The sequence below is a fragment of the Danio aesculapii genome, chromosome 9 (genome assembly GCF_903798145.1).
Source record: "Danio aesculapii chromosome 9, fDanAes4.1, whole genome shotgun sequence".
Lineage (NCBI taxonomy): Eukaryota > Metazoa > Chordata > Actinopteri > Cypriniformes > Danionidae > Danio > Danio aesculapii.
Genome location: NC_079443.1, coordinates 57,247,824 through 57,266,857, shown reverse-complemented (window position 1 = coordinate 57,266,857; position 19,034 = coordinate 57,247,824). Strand labels below are relative to the sequence as shown.

The window sequence follows — 19,034 nt, the reverse complement described above, 5'->3', positions numbered from 1 at the left end:
AAAATCATCAAAAAAAGAACAGCATTTCACTCATAATGCAATCAAATGGAGAGAAAGAGAAAAGAAAGCAACAAAAGTTGACAGTTCACTGCATGTTTCTGCATTGGCCCCCATAGACTGGAATGTCTTTGCATGCTCCGTTTTTGGTCCTAAAGATAGACGTTCCAGCAGCAATATTTTCCACATAGAAAAATAAATTAAAGTTCTGTCTCTCTTTCTCTCTCTCTCTGTGTGTGTGTGTGTGTGTGTGTGTGTGTGTGTGTGTAGGGTCAGAAATTAGCACTCGCCAAGCAGCTGCCACAAATTAAAATAAAAAAAATGGCTTTGGCAAGTACATAAACAGATTGTATGTTCAACAAACATTCAAGAAAGTGTAATGAACTTAATCACAACTCGGAAGTTGTATTTCTTATCAGCGAAGAAAAGTGACACAAATGTATAATTTCACCGCCTTCCGAATGACCCGAAGGTCCGTTCTGAATTGATTGTGAAAATAAAAGGGATATTAGACCTCATTTTCAGCTAAGTTAAGTGAAATGGCACTAGTTCGCTAACATTTTCTTTCCCAGAAATATGTTTTAGATGCCATTCATCCAACTCAAGTTAATGAACTGAATCTTGAATGAACTGAAAAAAAACGTCAATTTCCTACTAACATTTAAGCGCTGTTGAGTGCTTAAACAGCGCTGATTTACCATAGTATTCACCAGTGTTCAACAGAAATGACTGTGATTGGCCGAGAAGGTCATCGGTTCACTTCACCGCTGTTTGCAAACACAGATGAGCAAACGAAATCTTCATGGCTTTAAAACACTCCAGTGTCCCTGTATTTGTGTTTGCACTTGGTGAAGAGCGATGGACTGATGACCTTCACAGCCAATCACAGTCATTTCTGGTGAGTACTGGTGAATACTATGGCAAATCAGCGCTGTTTAAGAACGCACTCAGCGGCGCTTAAATGTTAGTGGGACATATACGGTTTAAAACTTCAGTGCCAGGACAACACTATTACAGACAACACGAGGGTGTGCTACAGAGGACTGCAATGTTTAATTGCTCACCGGGTTACATAGGCTGAAGCAGGAAAGCATCCCCATGGTGCCATTAACTGAAGGCTGGTGCCATGAACACTTAAGCATATTATTCTGAAAGAGATTATGATTTAGTTGGATGCCTAATATGCTTTTAATTGTTTAAATTAAACTGAACTGAATGATATTAAACTGATGTTTACACCATATCTGCATTTTGAAATCGCGGCAACAGCTGGAGGTTTGTAATCCACAGTATGTTGTTGCAATGTTTACAGTCCTATACTTCCGCCCCGGGATTCGTGAAATAAGCGTATTAAGTCACTGTACATGAAGAGCACTACAAATCAATCACTAATGTTGTTTAATGACCATCAGGATGTTGCTTTAAAAGAAAGTAGACTAGAAGTAAGGCAAAACACCAGATTTTGGAACAAGAGCTACATTGGAAATACGCAGCATTCACTGTCAAATAAATAAAAGTATATTTTATCAAAAATTAAACATTGCTAAATAGAGTTTCATGGTCGATAAGAAACATATATGGCACCGAAATTTGACTCAGTTCATCTGACATTGGCAGCTATGGCAAAGAGTTAATTTTGGACCCTCTGTGTGTGTGTGTGTGTGTGTGTGTGTGTGTGTGTGTGTGTGTGTCTCATTCAAGTGAAGAGCCAGAGCTGGTATTTGTCGTCTGGATTGCAGGGCACTAGTGTGGGGTTTTCGGGTCGAGCGCTCAGACACTGTTTTGAGGCCTTGTTATAGAACAGCTGATCCTGTGAAGGGAATAAAATAACAGAGCAGAATTTATGAGCCAAATCACAAAACCAGCTTAAATTAGCATTACACAAACAGACATGCACTCAAACTTTGTATGTGTGTGTGTATATGCTTGGGTTTATTCTGCTCAACAGGTTTTGAGTTTAAACAGATGAGTCGTCTACATAGGTATTAAAAGTATTATAGGAGCACTTCAGAGTGGAGGATTGTTTCAATAGGCCACATTTAAAAGGCCAATCCCATTGTGTAAGGTGAAAAAAAAAACAGAGCAAAAGAAGCCATTAAAAATATACTTATGTAATTTCTTTTGACGAACTGAACGAAATATTCTAGCCTTGCATCAAAATTGGATCAGAATTGCATAAACTGAATAAATAAAACTGACTTTATGTAATATAAAAATTATAATATTAATATCAAGTTAATTAAATTGAATAATTCTTAACTGATTTTAATGTAATTGAATTTAATTTAATTAGTAATCAATCTAAATCTTCTAGCTTTTCATGGAAATTGGATAAAAGTAATTGCACAAACTGACTTTATATTTTATAAATATTGTAATATGTCAATATCAACTTAATAAATTCTTATAATTCTTAACGGACTCTAGTGCAACTGAATTTATTAGGAATCAATTTAAATCAAGCTTTCCATTGAAACTGGATAAAGATTGCAAACACTGAACTAACAAAACTGAGTTTATATTATGTAAATATTATAATATCAATAGTGAATTTATTAAATTCCTACAATTCTTAACTTAATTTAACAAATTCATTTAATTTAATTAGTAATCAACCTAAATCTTTTGGTTTTCCATGCATGAAAATTGGACAGCAATTGCATACACTGAATGAACAAAAATATTTTCAGAGCATAAACTGACTTTCTATCAAACAAATATTGTAATATATCAATTATATTCTTCCAATTGTTTACTAGCTTAGTAATTTAAGCACTAGTGTTTATGAAATTATTACAATTTATAATTATAAAATTATTGATATGTAATATTAATTATATCAATCAACATCCTATATACTGAATAAATATAAAATACCATCAGAAACAATTATTTAAATAATCATTTAAATTTAAATAATTTAAAATCTATTCAAACAGAAAAGAAGTCAAATATGATGTGGTGTATGACTGCCTTAATAAACCGCTAACTACATAACAAAACTTCTGTGGGCTCTCTCGTTGTCTGGGGACTAAGCTGAAATAAACTGAGGCTTGTGAGGTGATCCTTTAAATTTAGGGCTTTAAATTTTGTTATTTTCAGTTTTGCTACGATAAATATTGCAATATGAATGTAATTCTACAAGATTAGTTGAGTAACTCTGTTTAGAAAGAATTCATCATTTTAAATTGATCAGGATGATTTTGTAGGTGAGTGCATCTGCATGAAATATACAAAACTATTATAAAAATCTACAAAATAAAAGCACAGATGAAAACAATAGGAAAAAGACACAAATGAAATAAATGTGGTTCCAAAAATTAATAATTGAATGTAAAAATCACACCATTCACAGTACAAATAATTGAATACAATTACTCTGTGTTAAAGTGGCAAAAACATTTACATTTCTTGTGTCCGAATGGTTTAAATACACTATAAATCTTACAGTCGCAGGCCTTAAAAACACATCCTAAAAAAACATCTTTCACACTAGTAAAACCTATTAGATTAGGTCATATTATTTTAGATATTATATTAGTGACTATTGCAGATTTACACATTCTGAAAGTGGAAAGATATATTGTGCAGCCCTATTTAATGTACAAATGAAATAAAAAATAAACATATTTTTTTTATTAGCTCACGTTGCTACACTCTCAGAAATAAAGTTACATGAGCTGTCACTGGGGGGGGTACCTTTTATAAAAGGTACACATTTGTACTAGAAGGGTCCATATTGGTACCTCAAAAGTATATAATACTACCTAAAAATTTTAAAAGGAACATTTTTGTACTTTTTAGGTACTAATATGCATCCTTGCGGTATTAATATGGACCTTTTAGGTTCAAATTTGTACCTTTCGAAAAGGTACCACCCCAGTGACAGCTTGTGCACATTATTTCTGAGAGTGTAGTTTTGTGGTGAACAACTCATCTGTGCGTGTTATTAAAAGGAAAATTATAATCTTGTAATCTTTATTAGGTTGTTTTCACATGACGTACATAGAAATTGCTATCAGAACATCAAAATATTTCTGTTTTATATTGTTTATACTTGTTTAAATCAGCCAAAATAAGAAATGCCGAACAGCTTTTATAGACTTCCAAAAGTTTCTGCTTATAAAGGGGAGAAAGTTCAAGAAACTGGCTGAAAAACAGAAGTATTTTCAACACATCCACTTGTACAAACTTTGATAATTCGTTTCACCAATAAACATTATATAAAGGCCTAGCTATGTGTAGAAATATGTTAATGTTATATATAAAAATCAGATACAAACACCATCACACTTATACAATATCCAGGAGAATATAAATAACATACCCACGCATGTAATCGATGCAATGAAATCTCCATTTTGTTTCACAATAATCCAAGTCTTTACTGCCATTTCGGCAGAATAAACAACATAACGTGAACATCGAGATGCGCAGCAGTGAATGATTGAATATTAATGTTAAGTTCACTGATCAAAAAAAAAAGAAAGAAATGCACCCTTGCGACAAAACTAGATGGTTATTATTTTGGAGCACTTTTCACCCCTTACAAAAATAAATAAATGAATAATGTAGAGTGTGCACGCTTTTGTATGCTTTCATCTGTTATTTGGTGATGTCTGGAAGATATCCGCATGAGAAAAAGAAACAATAGTAATTTATAATGGACATGTTTCTGAACCAGACAGTAAAGTGTATAATGTGTACAATTCTGTGTTAATGAATGCTAACGAATACTGTAGTATATGTAGTAAACTGTAATAAATACTGTAACTGTCAGTGTAAACTGTAGTGCATTGTGATGGTGTATAATAACTGAAACCTACTGGGTTTTTGAAAATGCCCTTCCATGTAGTGTGTAACACAGCTCTAAGTGAAGTGAAATATCCAGCTAAGGCTTAAATCTGTTAGTGTACAGTGTTTAAAACTATTGATTCATCTATAAAAGAGTCGACTCATAGTGCTTTAAACGAGTCGTCTTGATAACGAGTCATTAGGTGTTTCGTGATGACGCGGCTACGAAACAAGTAGTTGCGCACGCAAACCCGGGAGATTTGAAACATGCGGCCCCGCCCACTAACAGAAAAAAAGCCTCACAACACACACACAGATCGAATGAAGTCACGCTGTGCAGATGGATATTATTGACAGTCTACCCAAAGATGAAACCTCAGCATTATAGCCCAGCCTTGAGCAGTTCGAGGGCTTCTGGAAACTACATGCTTACAAAGAAGACTTCATCGGTTTGTTAAAGGAAGGATCAGTAAAGACTGTCAGAACATGGATCAGTGCATCATGGATCAGTTTCTTCCTCCATTTCACAAGTGTAAGTACGTGCAATTAAAACTGTTGCCTCGTTTACTCTATCTTAAAAATTATGTATTTAGGTAAAAATAAATGCAGATTATAAGACCGTGAAAGTGTTTTTTGACCTTGCATGCATATTAGACTGTTGCTGGAGACCCTTACAACCAAAATATGACCCTATTTCATGTATAATATGGGCTCTTTAAGTAATTATCTATAGTATGCTTCCAAACACTATAGTATTTATTATAGTATTTTTTCATGTGACATAGCTTATACAGTATATACCGCCTTGATGACAGGCAAATATACTTTAGCTCAGTAAACTCTTCATGATCATGCCTAACATATGTGGTTATTTTCTATTTATATCTCCTTTGAAATATGATATAAATCACAAAAATATGAACATTCTTCTCTGTCTCATATTCAGTTTTTTTACTTCCTGCCCTCTATCTGGATTTTGCACGTCACCAGAACCACGTGATTGAAAACAGCCTATGGAAATCTGAAAAAGCACTTCCAGTTTGTTTTCAGTTTAATTCTCAGATTCGGTCGGTCTGAGGTATTGGGCGTGGCCAACATATTTAACCACACCCCCTAAAGCTGTCAGTTTCAACAACAAACAGAAATGGTTAGGAGGAGGAGTCTGTTAGGGTGTATTAACTTCTACAAACCCTTTTCCCCATCATTATGAATGAAAGTCCTAATACATCCAAACAGCTCAAAGTAGAAAAAACAAGCCACGTCCACCGTTTTCTCATCTAATATTCCGTTTCACTAGAAACTGCATTACAATATGAAAAAAAAGGTTGCAGATTCCCGTTCATGCGTACTTTAAAATGCTGTAATTTTACCTCTCGGAGCTCCCATCTTTGCTGCGGGCCGGTGATGGTGTTGTGGCCTTTATACTGACACTCCTCTAAGCGGACCATCGCTCCATCGGCTCCATCTAAACACAGCTCCTTCTGGATGTTGTGTCTGATCTCGTGATGCGTCGAATACTCGAAATACTGTAGGAGCAGAGCAGAGAAATGACCTTCAGCGTTCACTAAACATTTCATTAAAACTGATAAAGATGCTTCCACTGAGGTTCTGGTAGACATACAGTATCAGGGGAGCTCATTAAAATGATATTCATGATGTACCTTACAAATTCTATTCATGCTTGTGTTAAAACTAAACGGTGCAAAAATGGAAGAAAAGATTTTGGGTAAATAAAAATAGGGGAAATGCTGTTTGGTATGTTTCACCACAGAAAGTAATTGTTTGATTTATGAATGCAATGTGTGAATTGTTGAGGTATTTCAAAAAGAATTATTTAACGATGATTAACTGGATAATGTAACTGGACATTTTTTTAAGGCAAGTGGCAGACAATTTATTTGGGCTGAATTAAAAAAACTATTTAAGTTGAACATCACTACATTTAATTTGTTTGTTTAAATTCAGCCTATATAAACTGTTTGCAACAATTTTACAGTAATAATTTTTTTCAGTGTATATGTTTGTACTGTATCAACTGTCGCTATAAAGATAGACAGACAAGCAGACAGACAGACAAGCCTTTTTGCAAGCATAGACAGAGCATCACTGTTATAATCTCAGACAGACAGACAGACAGACAGACAGACAGACAGACAGACAGACAGACAGACAGACAGACAGACAGACAGACAGACAGACAGACAGACAGACAGACAGATAGATAGATAGATAGATAGATAGATAGATAGATAGATAGATAGATAGATTAAAAACTGTATAAGCCAAATATATTTTAGAGCCCAAACTGACTTTATATAATATCATTTATATAAGATATCAATATTGAATTAATTTAATTCTTACTTTTCTGAAATTCTGAAATAGAAAGATAAAATCAGTTTGTGTTTATGTAAAATAAAATGTAAAAACATTACTTCAAAATAAAATAAAAAGAAAACAAGAGTAAAATAAAGTCAAATTAAATTAAAAGACAAAATTAAAAACACATTAAAACAACCTGAACACTTTAAACCTAAAACTTTTAACTGACACAAATTAGTAAATTTTTATACACTCACCGGCCACTTTATTAGGTACACCTTACTAGTACCGGGTTGGACTCTCTTTTGCCTTCAGAACTGCCTTAATTTTTCGTGGCATAGATACAACAAGGTACTGGAAATATTCCTCAGAGACCTATTGGATTGAGCTCTGGTGACTGTGGAGGCCATTTGAGTACAGTGAACTTATAGTCACGTTCAAGAAACCAGTCTAAGTTGATTCGTGCTTTATGACATGGTGTATTATCCTGCTGGAAGTAGCCATCAGAAGATGTGTACACTGTGGCCATAAAGAGATGGGAATGGTCAGCAACAATACTCAGGTAGGCTGTGGCGTTGACACGATGCTCAATTGGTACTAATGTGCCCAAAGTGTGCCAAGAAAATATCCCTCACACCATTACACCACCACCAGCCTGAACTATTGATACAAGGCAGGATGGATCCATGCTTTCATGTTGTTGATGCCAAGTTCTGACCTTACCATCTGAATGTCGCAGCAGAAATTGAGACACATCAGACCGGGCAATTTTTCCAATCTTCTATCGTCCAATTTTGGTCAGCATTAGTGAATTGTAGCCTCAGTTTCCTGTTCTTAACTATCAGGAGTGGCACCCGATGTGGTCTTCTGCTGCTGTAGCCCATCCGCCTCAAGGTTGGACGTGCTGTGTGTTCAGAGATGCTTTTCTGCAGACCTCAGTTGTAACGTGTGGTTATTTGAGTTACTGTTGCCTTTCTATCAGCTCAAACCAGTCTGGCCATTCTCCTCTGATCTCTGGCATTTGCGCCCACAGAACTGCCGCTCACTGGATATTTTCTGTTTTTCAGAACATTCTCTGTAAACCCTAAAGATGGTTGTGCATGAAAATCCCAGTAGATAAGCAGTTTCTGAAATACTCAGACCAGCCTGTCCAGCACCAGCAAGCATGCAACATTCAAAGTCACTTAAATTACCTTTCTTCCCCATTCTGATGCTCAGTTCGAACTGCAGCATATCATCTTGACCATGTCTACATGCCTAAATGCATTGAGTTGCTGCCATGTGATTGGTTGATTTGAAACTTGCGTTAATGAGCTGTTGGAGCACTTTACCTAATAAAGTGGCCGGTGAGTGTACCGTACACTGGTTTAAACTAAATGAACAAGAAATAAAAAATAAAAAAAGTAAATGAAAAAATTTAAGGCTATGATTTATTTGCACCAAATAATAAATAAATAAATAAAAACTTTTAAAAAGAGAGAGCTTTACGTGCCATTTTATCAGTTCACTTGATTTATTGGCAGGACAAACTGTTCCTGCTCCAATTACCTGGTTTCCTCCCATCCCATGGCAGGGGTACATGATGAGAGGCTTCCCTCCCTCATTACTCTCACCAGCGTCCAGACAGGCTTCCTTCCCCACGTTCCTGATCTGAAGGAGAACCAGGAGCAAATCAGCTCTCCAAACACCAAAACTGCACAAGTGCTGATGATATTGTTGCATTTCTAGCATTCATGCAACATCTTTAAAAAAATGATTGATTCCACAAGGAAACAGCATTTATTTAAACTGCAATATTTAAAGGCATATTATATCAGATATTTTCATTATAATATCCAAAAGCTACGAGAACAGTGTTATATATTTGTGATATATTTTGACTAACGTACTTACATCATCTCAAATGTTTCAAAGAATGTTCGAATGCAGAGAAACATGCAGTTTTAACTAGTGAGATGGAGTGTGTGCTGTGTGTTCATGCTAATGACATCACACATCCAGGATTTCTGCTTTGGCTTTATAGAGAACAGGGAAACACTGAAGAAGCTTTAATATGTTGTGTGCTTTATTAGTCTGCAAAGAGCAGCATTATAACAGAAGCTATGAGTGCATTTAGTCTGATAAAACAGCACTGCTTCTTCTCCATATGATCGTGAGCTAAAGAACCGAAAGTGGTGGACTGTGATATAATAAAAGCTCTGCAATCAGCAATTGCTTCTAAGAGTTCTCAGTCAAAAATGCTGTATCGGACAGATTTAGATTTTGCAATTTTGCAGAAAAAAAAAAATAAATAAATTAAAAAATATATATAATAATAATAATAATAAAAATAAAAAAATAAAATAAATAAAAAAATAAATAAATAATAATAATAATAATAATAATAATAATAATAATAATAATAATAAAAATAAATAAAAATAAATAAAAATAAAAATCGAAAAATGTTAATATATATGATCTTTCTGCCTCCAAATCTGAAGAATTATCAGTTATCGTATTGGTCAAAAATGCTGTATCAGTGCATCCAATAATAACTCAATATCAGCCAATAAATATTGGTCGATGATTCAATAGTGCATTATTATGATGTAAAATGAGGCATCATAATATTGCACTAATGAATCGCCAAAAATTCTTTATTAGTGCATCTAATAATATCCAGATATCGGCCAATAAATATTGGTGGATGATTTAATAGTGCATTATTATGATGTAAAATGAGGCATCATAATATTGCACAAATGAATCGCCAAAAATTCTTTATTAGTGCATCCAATAATATCCAGATATCGGCCAATAAATATTGGTGGATGATTTAATAGTGCATTATTATACCGCAAAATGAGGCATTATAATAATGCACTAATGAATCGCCAAAAAATCTGTATCAGTCCATCCAATAATAACCTGATATTGGCCATTAAATATTGGTGAATGATTCAATAGTGTATTATTATAATGTAAAACAAGACATTATAATAATGCACCGACAAAACATCTGTAGCAGTGCATCCAATAATAACCTGATATCGGCCAATAAATATTGATGGATGATTCATTAGTGCATTATTATAATGTAAAATCAGGCATCATAATAATGCACTAATGAATCGCCAAAAATTCTGTATCAGTGCATCCAATGATGACCTAATAAAGGCCAATAAATATTAATGGGTGATTCAATAGTGCATTATTATACTAAAAAATGAGGCATCATAATTTTTGACGATTCATTAGTGCGAACTAATGAATCGTCAAAAATTCTGTATCAGTGCAAACAAACAATAACCTGATATCGGCCAATAAATAATGGTGGATGATTCAATAGTGCATTATTATAATGTAAAATGAGGCATCATAATAATTCACTAATGAATCATACACTTAGGCAAATAAGTAGTCACACTGCTGCTTGGCAGCTGTTTTTATATAAAATAGATGTAACGTTAACAAAGTTAAATACCTCATGCTACCTTTTGACACATTTTTTACATGTAGTTATTTTGCAGACATTGTTATCCATTTGTTTCCTTATATAAAGATATCATGTATGATTTTCACTATTGATTTGATCATTGAGATGATTTGATTTGCAATATATAATCTGTCATAGAATCGCTATTGTTGTGAAAGATCATAATCATGGGCAAAATAATGTAACTGTATCGCATCGTATGGTTAAACTCCACACTCACCGCACCGAACTGCAGCGGGTTGAGATCGGGCATGAAGACCTCTGGATAAACGTTCTTCAAATACCAGGAAAAGCTCTTACACTGGAGCCTTTCCCGGAGATCCACACGCCTGGAGACGTCTCCAAAAGAGTGCTGGAGAGAAAAAGAGAGAGAGAGAGAGAGAGAGAGAGAGAGAGAGAGAGAGAGAGAGAGAGATCAGCGAAACATTCTATCCAAACTTTGAGCTCATTTACTCTGAATTCACAAAGTTAAACAATAAAAAACAACTTCAATGTTAGGTGAAGAAACAGATCGTATCCTACTAGCGGCAAATAATAATAATTAATAATATCAATATTAAAATATTAAAATTACTACATATTAATATTTATATGTTTTATTGTTTTAATAATACTTAATTAAATACATTTTGTTTATTTTTTGTTTACGTTTTATTTATTCATGCAAGTATAAATGTATGACTTGAATTATGTTAGGCTTTTGCTGTGATATGAAAGCACATGCAAGCACAGTAAATACATTTATGAATATACTTAAAAGGACTAGTGAGTTGTACCTCTTTTGCGATTTGTGCGGCCTGCTGGTTCCTCCGATAGAAGATCTCTTTATAGTCGTCCATCCAGACCTCAGCCAGACGCACCTGGTTGCGAGCGATCACCTGTGTGCCTTTGGGGAAAGTGTGCGGACTCTTAGTGCGAAACACGTGGCCGACGACTGAACAAGGGATGATTTCCAGCTGCCCGCCACACTGCCACACCTAAAGGTCAAGAGCAGCAAATCACGACTAGAAAACACAGCAGATCATATGACAGGAAAGAGAAGAGCTTTACTTAAATGTCATGTGTGAAGTACTTTGAAATGTGCATTTCTTATTAGAAATTTTACATAATCTCAATTGAAACATGAGGATAGAGTGGGGCACAGAGTAGCTCCTCCCCTTTTGTAAAACAGAAAATAGCTGTATATGTATTTGTATATATATGTATATGTGTGTGTATATATATATACACATGTATATATATGTATGTGTATATATATATATATATACACATGTATATATATATATATATATATATATATATATATATATATATATATAGTGCATCCAGAATGTATTCATAGCGCTGCAGTTTTTCTGCATTTTTTTAAGTTACAGCCTTATTCCAAAATGGATTCAATTAATTTATTTCCTCAAAATTGTACACACAATACCCCATAATGACAATGTGAAAAAAAGAGTTTTTTAAATTGTTGCACATTTATTAAAAACAAAAAAGCTGAAAAAATCACATGTACATCAGTATTCCCAGCCTTTGCCTAGAAGCTCTAAATTATATCAGGTACATTCTGTTTCCACTGATCATTCTTGGGATGTTTCAGCAGCTTAATTGGAGTTCACCTGTGGTAAATTCAGTTGATTGAACATGATTTGAAAAGGCATACACCTGTCTATATAAGGTCCCAGGGTTGACAGTGCATGTCAAAGCACAAACCAAGCATTAAGACAAAGGAATTGTCTGTAGACCTCTGAGACAGGATTGTCTTGAGGCACACGGCTGGGGAAGGTTACAGAAAAATTTCTGCTGCTCTAAAAGTTCCACTGAGCACAGTGGCTTCTATCATCCGGAAGTGGAAGATGTTTGGAACTACCAGGATTCTTCCTAGAGCTGGCCGGCCATCTATGCTGAGTGATCGGGGGCGAAGGGCCCTAGTCAGGGAGGTGATCAATAATCTGATGGTCAGGCTGTCTGAGCTCCAGCGTTCTTCTGTGGAGAGAGGAGAACCTAACAGAAGGACAACCATCTATGCAGCAATCCACCAATCAGGCCTGTACGGTAGAGTGTCCAGACAGAAGCCACTCCCCACCTGGAATTTGCCAAAAGGCATCACAAGGACTCTCAGACCATTAGAAACAAAATTCTCTGGTCTGATGAGACTCAAATTGAACTCTTTGGAGTGAATGCCAGGCATTACGTTTGGAGAACTCAAGGCAGCGCTCATCACCAGGCTAATACCATCCCTACAGTGAAGCATAGTGGAGGCAGCATCATGCTATGGGAATGTTTTTCAGCAGCAGGAACAGGAAGACTAGTCAGGATAGAGGGAAAGATGAATGCAGCAATGTACAGAGACATCCTGAATGAAAACCTGCTTCAGAGTGCTCTTGACCTCAGACTAGGGCGACGGTTCATCTTCCAGCAAGACAATGACCCAAAGCACACCGCCAAAATATCAATAGAGTGGCTTCACAACAACTCTGTGAATGTCCTTGAGTGGCCCAACTAGAGCCCAGATCTAAATCCTATTGAACATCTCTGGAGAGATCTGAAACTAGCTAAATATATATGTATGTATGTATGTATGTATGTATGTATATATATTCTCTAACAATTGAAATGTGGATTCAGCATATCCTTGCTGAATAAATAATTGTTTACTTACTCCAAACACTTGAACAGTACTGTACACGCACTAAGGAGTAATAATAATAAGGAGAATATAAATATAATAAATGTAATAATAACTATAATAATAAATCGTGTTATTCATGATGCGCATTTCTTAAACTTAAAGAACTACAACGTATACAAAACAAATATAAGAACACAACAAAATCTACATGATAACCTTGCATTATAATTTACACCGCAACAATCAGTAAATAAGCAAGCAAAACAGACATGACATGAGTTTAGACTCACTCTGAAGGACATCTCAATGTTTTCTCCTCCCCAAATCTCCATCTCCTCATCATAGCTTCCTATGTGGTAGAAATAATCTCTGGAAATGGAGAACAATCCTCCTGCGAATGTCGGCGTCCTGTGAAGGCAAACGTGAATACAGTATAAATGTTTCCTCTGTTTGAATAATTTAGACAGAAATGCGTGTTGCACGCAAGTGTGTGTGGGTGTGTGATATAAAAACAGCATTTAATGGAAATCAAACAGGACTCTGAGTATAATAAAATCTATTTACTCTTTCAGTAAAAGAAAAAAAGCATTTAAGGATTAGCCCTGCTGTTTCCAAACCTTTTCATTTCCCGCTAAACACAATAGGAAAACACACAAGAATAAATGAGATTTTAAATATATTAAAACAGAAAACAGCTATTTTACAATTTCATAATATTTCAATATTTAATATTACTACTGTATTTCTGACCAAATGGTGGACAAACGAACACAAGTGTTACACATTCTGTAAGCTTTATTTTTTAATTTAGCAACATTTAACAGTATAGGTTCCGAATATTAACATTAGGGATGCACGATATATCAGTGGCCATATCGTTATCATCTGATAAATGCTATTTTTAATGTTATCGTTATCGGTCCGATGTCAAAATTAAGCCTCATTCACACTACAAGCGACTCACAGCAGCAAAGCAACAATCGACCATCCATTTCAACAGAGAGTGAGCGACTTCTGGCGACCTCATCTACGCGAGCAACAGCGACCGTTTGTGACCAGGTGGGCGTATCGAGTGACGCAAAAAGTTGAGAATCCTTCAACTTTATGCAAATGTACAGCGACTCTCTTGAGCGACAGCCAATAGGAGCACCAGTAGAGCTCACGTGATCCTCTCTCAGCTCCCTCAGAGGCCGGTTGTATTCTACACAGAATTGTAGATTGTAGACCTACACAGACCTACATTTTCAGCAGGTTGCCACCCAGAGCGACAGGCAGCTACAAAGTCGCTGCTAGTGTAAATGAGGCATTAGACCGATATGTTTAAGACGATAGATTACGTAATTGTACAGAACTGCCTGCCTCGCATGTGTGGGTGGAACTTGTTCAGACTTGTCCAGTGGACTAACAGAGCTTTCCTCACATTGTTTATTCCTTCAAAGTCTGTCCTTTCTTTGTGTAGTATTGCTGTGAGTTAATAACTCAGTAAGAAACCATATTCCTTATCATTGTAGATATGTTTGATTGAGTGTCACTGTGTATTTTGGTTTAAATCGCCTAAGGAAAAATATTACATGTCTAAACATAATAGCAGCGATGCACACGTGCTAAACAACTCATTGGGTTTTTATAATCTAATATATTTGTTCTTAACGCGTTGCTTGCCATGTGTGGTTTATGTAAGATGGTATTCATTCTGATTGGCATATTTATGATTATAACGAGAGCACGTGATGGCTGTCACCGCACACATACTGTAGTGATTTAAAAGCCTTCAGCAACCCAAACAGCAGCAGGGGAGGTGTGTTCCCAGTCACTGAATCCAGCATAGGTGTTCTCAACCGTCTGCCACATTCTGTCTTTATATTATGCACTGTGTTTGTCATAAAATCGTCTGTGTTCAATGCTCAGGCGTTGCATCAAAATTTGACTTCGAAGACAAATCTGACTGCGCTTCGTGTGCACTCACATCACACAGCGCCTGCAGTTAAAGTTTCAAACTCACAGCGGTTTATCATAAACCCTTCATCGATCATTTCATCAACATTGTCTGATTGACAAGCAGCAGCTACATGTGCTCAAAAGAATCTAAAACATCAAATGGGACAAATTCATGCCACGCTTTCTAAAGTAATACTATCTGTAATTAGCTTTTCGCTTGCACGGTGGCTCTGAACTGTCAAAACGCTTTTTCAGTCAAGACATATTCCTATATTCCTACATATGTGCATCACTGTAACACGTTTTATTCAAAAACAATTCAGCTGGTTTCAGTCATAAGTTCTTTCATTTTCATTTTATTTAAAATATATTTATTTTACTTGTTTGTTAATTTGTTATTTAACCAATTATTTTTATACAACAGTCAAGTTGCATTTTAATTTGCTATGCGCAGAAAAGAACATTTATTTTTGGCATGCTGGTTTATGTGAAATCATGAATATAGGTCTATATAATTACCAAGCAGTTATTATTGCTTTGAGTAGGCTATTCAGTTCATAAGATCAGTTTAAACTTTTATGAAGTTTTTAAAATAAAATCAGTTATTTACTGTATAAAAATATAACATTTTGAAATATTTATAATTATGGGCTATAGTATACCGGCTCTCGGCCGAAAAATCTTAAGAGTTATCGGTTATCGATATCGGCCAAAAACCCATATCAGTGCATCTATAATTAACGTTGACACTTCTAAAGCATTTCTTAGTTAATCTGAAAAAAAATATTGATTTATTATTTTTAATAAATTAACATTTGTTTCTTATTTTGTACTATTTGACAATTAGGGCTGAGTTAGCAACAATTTTAAAACAATGTACCAATTGCATTGTTCAATGTAGGGTTTATTATATTTAACAAACTAAATCCATAAAACTGAAAACTATACTACTGCTTGTATCAAACTAAAAATAATTGTTAAATAATATAAAAAAATAAATAAGTGTATATTAAATACACTATATTCATATGTATTAATTCATTCATTTTCTTTTCGATCTAGTCCCTTTATTAAACAGGGGTCACCACAACAGAACAAACCGCCAACTTATCCAGAATGTTTTATGCAGCAGATGCCCTTCCAGCCGTAACCCAACACCAATTTAGCTTATTCCACACTGAAATCCCAACTCCCAACCAGGGCTCAAACGAGTGACCTTCTTGCTGTGAGGCGATTATGCTACCCACTGCGCCACCATGACTTCCATTAATATACATTATATTATATTCATATATAATAATACAGACCATTTTGAGGGATGTAAACAAAAGCAATGGTCCCAACGTATTTCTTGTTTTACATTTTTAATTTCTATAGCTTCGATAGCTGCTTTAACATCAAGTTATGATTGAATTGCCGCTTGTTACAGTTAAAAAATAGTTTGAGGACAACAGGAAATGTACACGGCCCAATGACATCACCACATTGAAATGATCTATACTAAGTTAAAATATTATAAAATAAATATATATTATATTAAACTATTAAAAAATATAAAATATAATATTTTAACCAAGGAATACATACCTGTAACATACAAAAACCACAAATTGCAAAATACAATTAACTAAAGAGAAAACAGAAGCATATATATATATATATATATATATATATATATATATATATATATATATATATATATATATATATATAAACAATAATATAGCTTAATACTAAAATTCCTTCATGTTGTCTTAACACAAGTCAATTAAGTTAACTTAATTTTTACAAATGTACGTAGATTGAACATAAAAAAATTATGCTGTCCTCAAAGACCTCAAGAGTTGTGTTGAATCAGCGCATTTTAAATAAGTAGTTTGAACAAGAAGCAAAAATATATTTTTAAACCTGTATATTGAAATGAAAAGCAATTACATAAATAAAACATTGTTAATATTACAAACGGATGGTTTCCTTACTTAATAGGGTACGTCTCATCCTTGCGTCTCCGTCTCTCGTGATCAGGAAGCGTCTCCCAGCCGAAGGAAAGACCCCAGTCGAAGTTCCCCCTGTTATGATGCTGTCCATACGGCGAGGGTTTCATGAACTCAAACGTGTTCAGGTCAATGGTGGTGATGTCAGGACTCACAACAGCACTCGAGTTCTCTGCTATCCGGGCCAACAGCGGCTCGAGCCATCCGTGGAAACATTCACCTGAACAAGAAAAGCAAAAACAAAATATTAAAAGAAGTGTAATATTTAATCTCCACCATAGACACAAGCTAATATACATCCATAGTTGAGAGTTAAATGTATGCGCAAAACTGGAATATAGCGTAAAACATTTGAAAATGGATGCAAATTACTGCATAAATATTAATTATTCAAAACAATATGGAAAAATATATTATTAAACAGGGCGACTTGGTGGCACAGTGGGTAGCACAATTGCCTCACAGCAAGAAGGTCGCTGGTTCAAGTCCCGCATTGGCCAGTTGGCATTTCTGAGTGGAGTTTATATGTTCTCCCCGTGTTGGTGTGGGATTTCTTCGGGTGCTCAGGTTTCCCCCACAGTCCAAAGACATGCGCTATAGGTGAATTGAATAAACTAAATTGGCCATAGTGTATGTGTGTAAATGAGTGTGTATGGGTGTTTCACAGTACTGGGTTGCAGCTGGAAGGGCATCCGCTGAGTAAAACTTAAGTTGTAAAACGAATAGTTGGCGGTTCATTCCTCTGGCAACCCCTGATGAATGAAGGGACTTATCCGAAAGAAAATTTATGATTATTATAAAATAAAAATAATAAATCTACCCTTTTTGACCGACCACAAGGGTGATTCCCAGATAAGGAACATCATTTCTACCTTCTAAAAACATCAGCAGTTCCCAATAGGGGGTTCCGGCCCACAAGGGGGCCTCAGCAGGCTCTGTGGGGGGGTCATATTTTAACTTTTTTTAGCAGTGGACAATTAGGAGAACAATCATGTTGCCTTAGTTCATTTTATCCTCTGGCTGACCAAAAAAATGGACAAATTTGTAATTTATCCTCTACAAAAAAAGTCTCACTGATTCACCTTCAGCAGCTAATATCAATGACCCAAGCACACTGGACCCAGGTGAGGAAGCTGCAAACATTTCAGGTCGCAGTGCTAGCAATTCTGGAAACACGAAATGCAGGAAATTCCAAGAGTTACCTGAACAATAGTTTTATTTAATTTTCTCGAAGCACAGTGTCCCTGACCCAGCCAATTTCTTGCTAACAAATGCATGAGGCCATCCAAATTAATAAGACATCTGCAGACGACTCATCCCTAATACCACAGAGTGTACTCAATACAAATGGCCTACTAATGTTTTGCTTTTATATTTTACATTAGGCTATTATTTGTGCAAATAAGCATATCTAGATATAGTTATAAACATACCATTTGTTTGAAAACAACCTTTTTTGTCAGAATTATTAGCCCTCCTGTGAAATATTAATTATTTTACATATACAGTATTCTTCAAGTGATGTTTAACAGACCATGGACATTTTCACAGTATTGCCTATGATATTTTTAAGGCTTATTTCTTTTTGTTCGGCTGGAATAAAAGCAGTTTTTACATTTTTAGATTTTACAACAATTTTAAGGTCAATATTATTGGCCCTCTTAAGAATTTTTTTTCAACTGTCTACAGAACAAACAACTGTTATCCAATAACGTACCTAATTATCATAGTAACCTAGCTAATCCTTTAAATTGCACTTTAAGCTGAACGCAGGTATCTTCATATCAAAATAAACAGTAAAATATTATCTATATACAGCGGGGGAAAATAAGTATTGAACATGTGACCATTTTTCTCAAAAAACATTTCTAATGGTGCT

At 35.0% G+C, this 19,034-nt stretch overlaps 1 protein-coding gene across 1 annotated transcript in view; it reads right to left on the bottom strand.

Annotated features, from left to right (window-relative positions):
- Window positions 1-19,034, bottom strand: part of galnt3 (UDP-N-acetyl-alpha-D-galactosamine:polypeptide N-acetylgalactosaminyltransferase 3 (GalNAc-T3)) — a 56,093-nt gene that overhangs the window by 1,011 nt on the left and 36,048 nt on the right. The window contains exons 5-11 of the mRNA XM_056466055.1: window positions 17,141-17,375; window positions 13,514-13,631; window positions 11,368-11,568; window positions 10,812-10,943; window positions 8,662-8,763; window positions 6,162-6,317; window positions 1-1,807 (exon numbers count right to left, since the gene is read on the bottom strand). The exon at window positions 1-1,807 is cut by the window's left edge and continues 1,011 nt beyond it. Coding sequence (XP_056322030.1) covers window positions 1,694-1,807; window positions 6,162-6,317; window positions 8,662-8,763; window positions 10,812-10,943; window positions 11,368-11,568; window positions 13,514-13,631; window positions 17,141-17,375 — 1,058 coding nt within the window. The 3' untranslated portion in view covers window positions 1-1,693. The remainder of the gene's footprint in view (window positions 1,808-6,161; window positions 6,318-8,661; window positions 8,764-10,811; window positions 10,944-11,367; window positions 11,569-13,513; window positions 13,632-17,140; window positions 17,376-19,034) is intronic.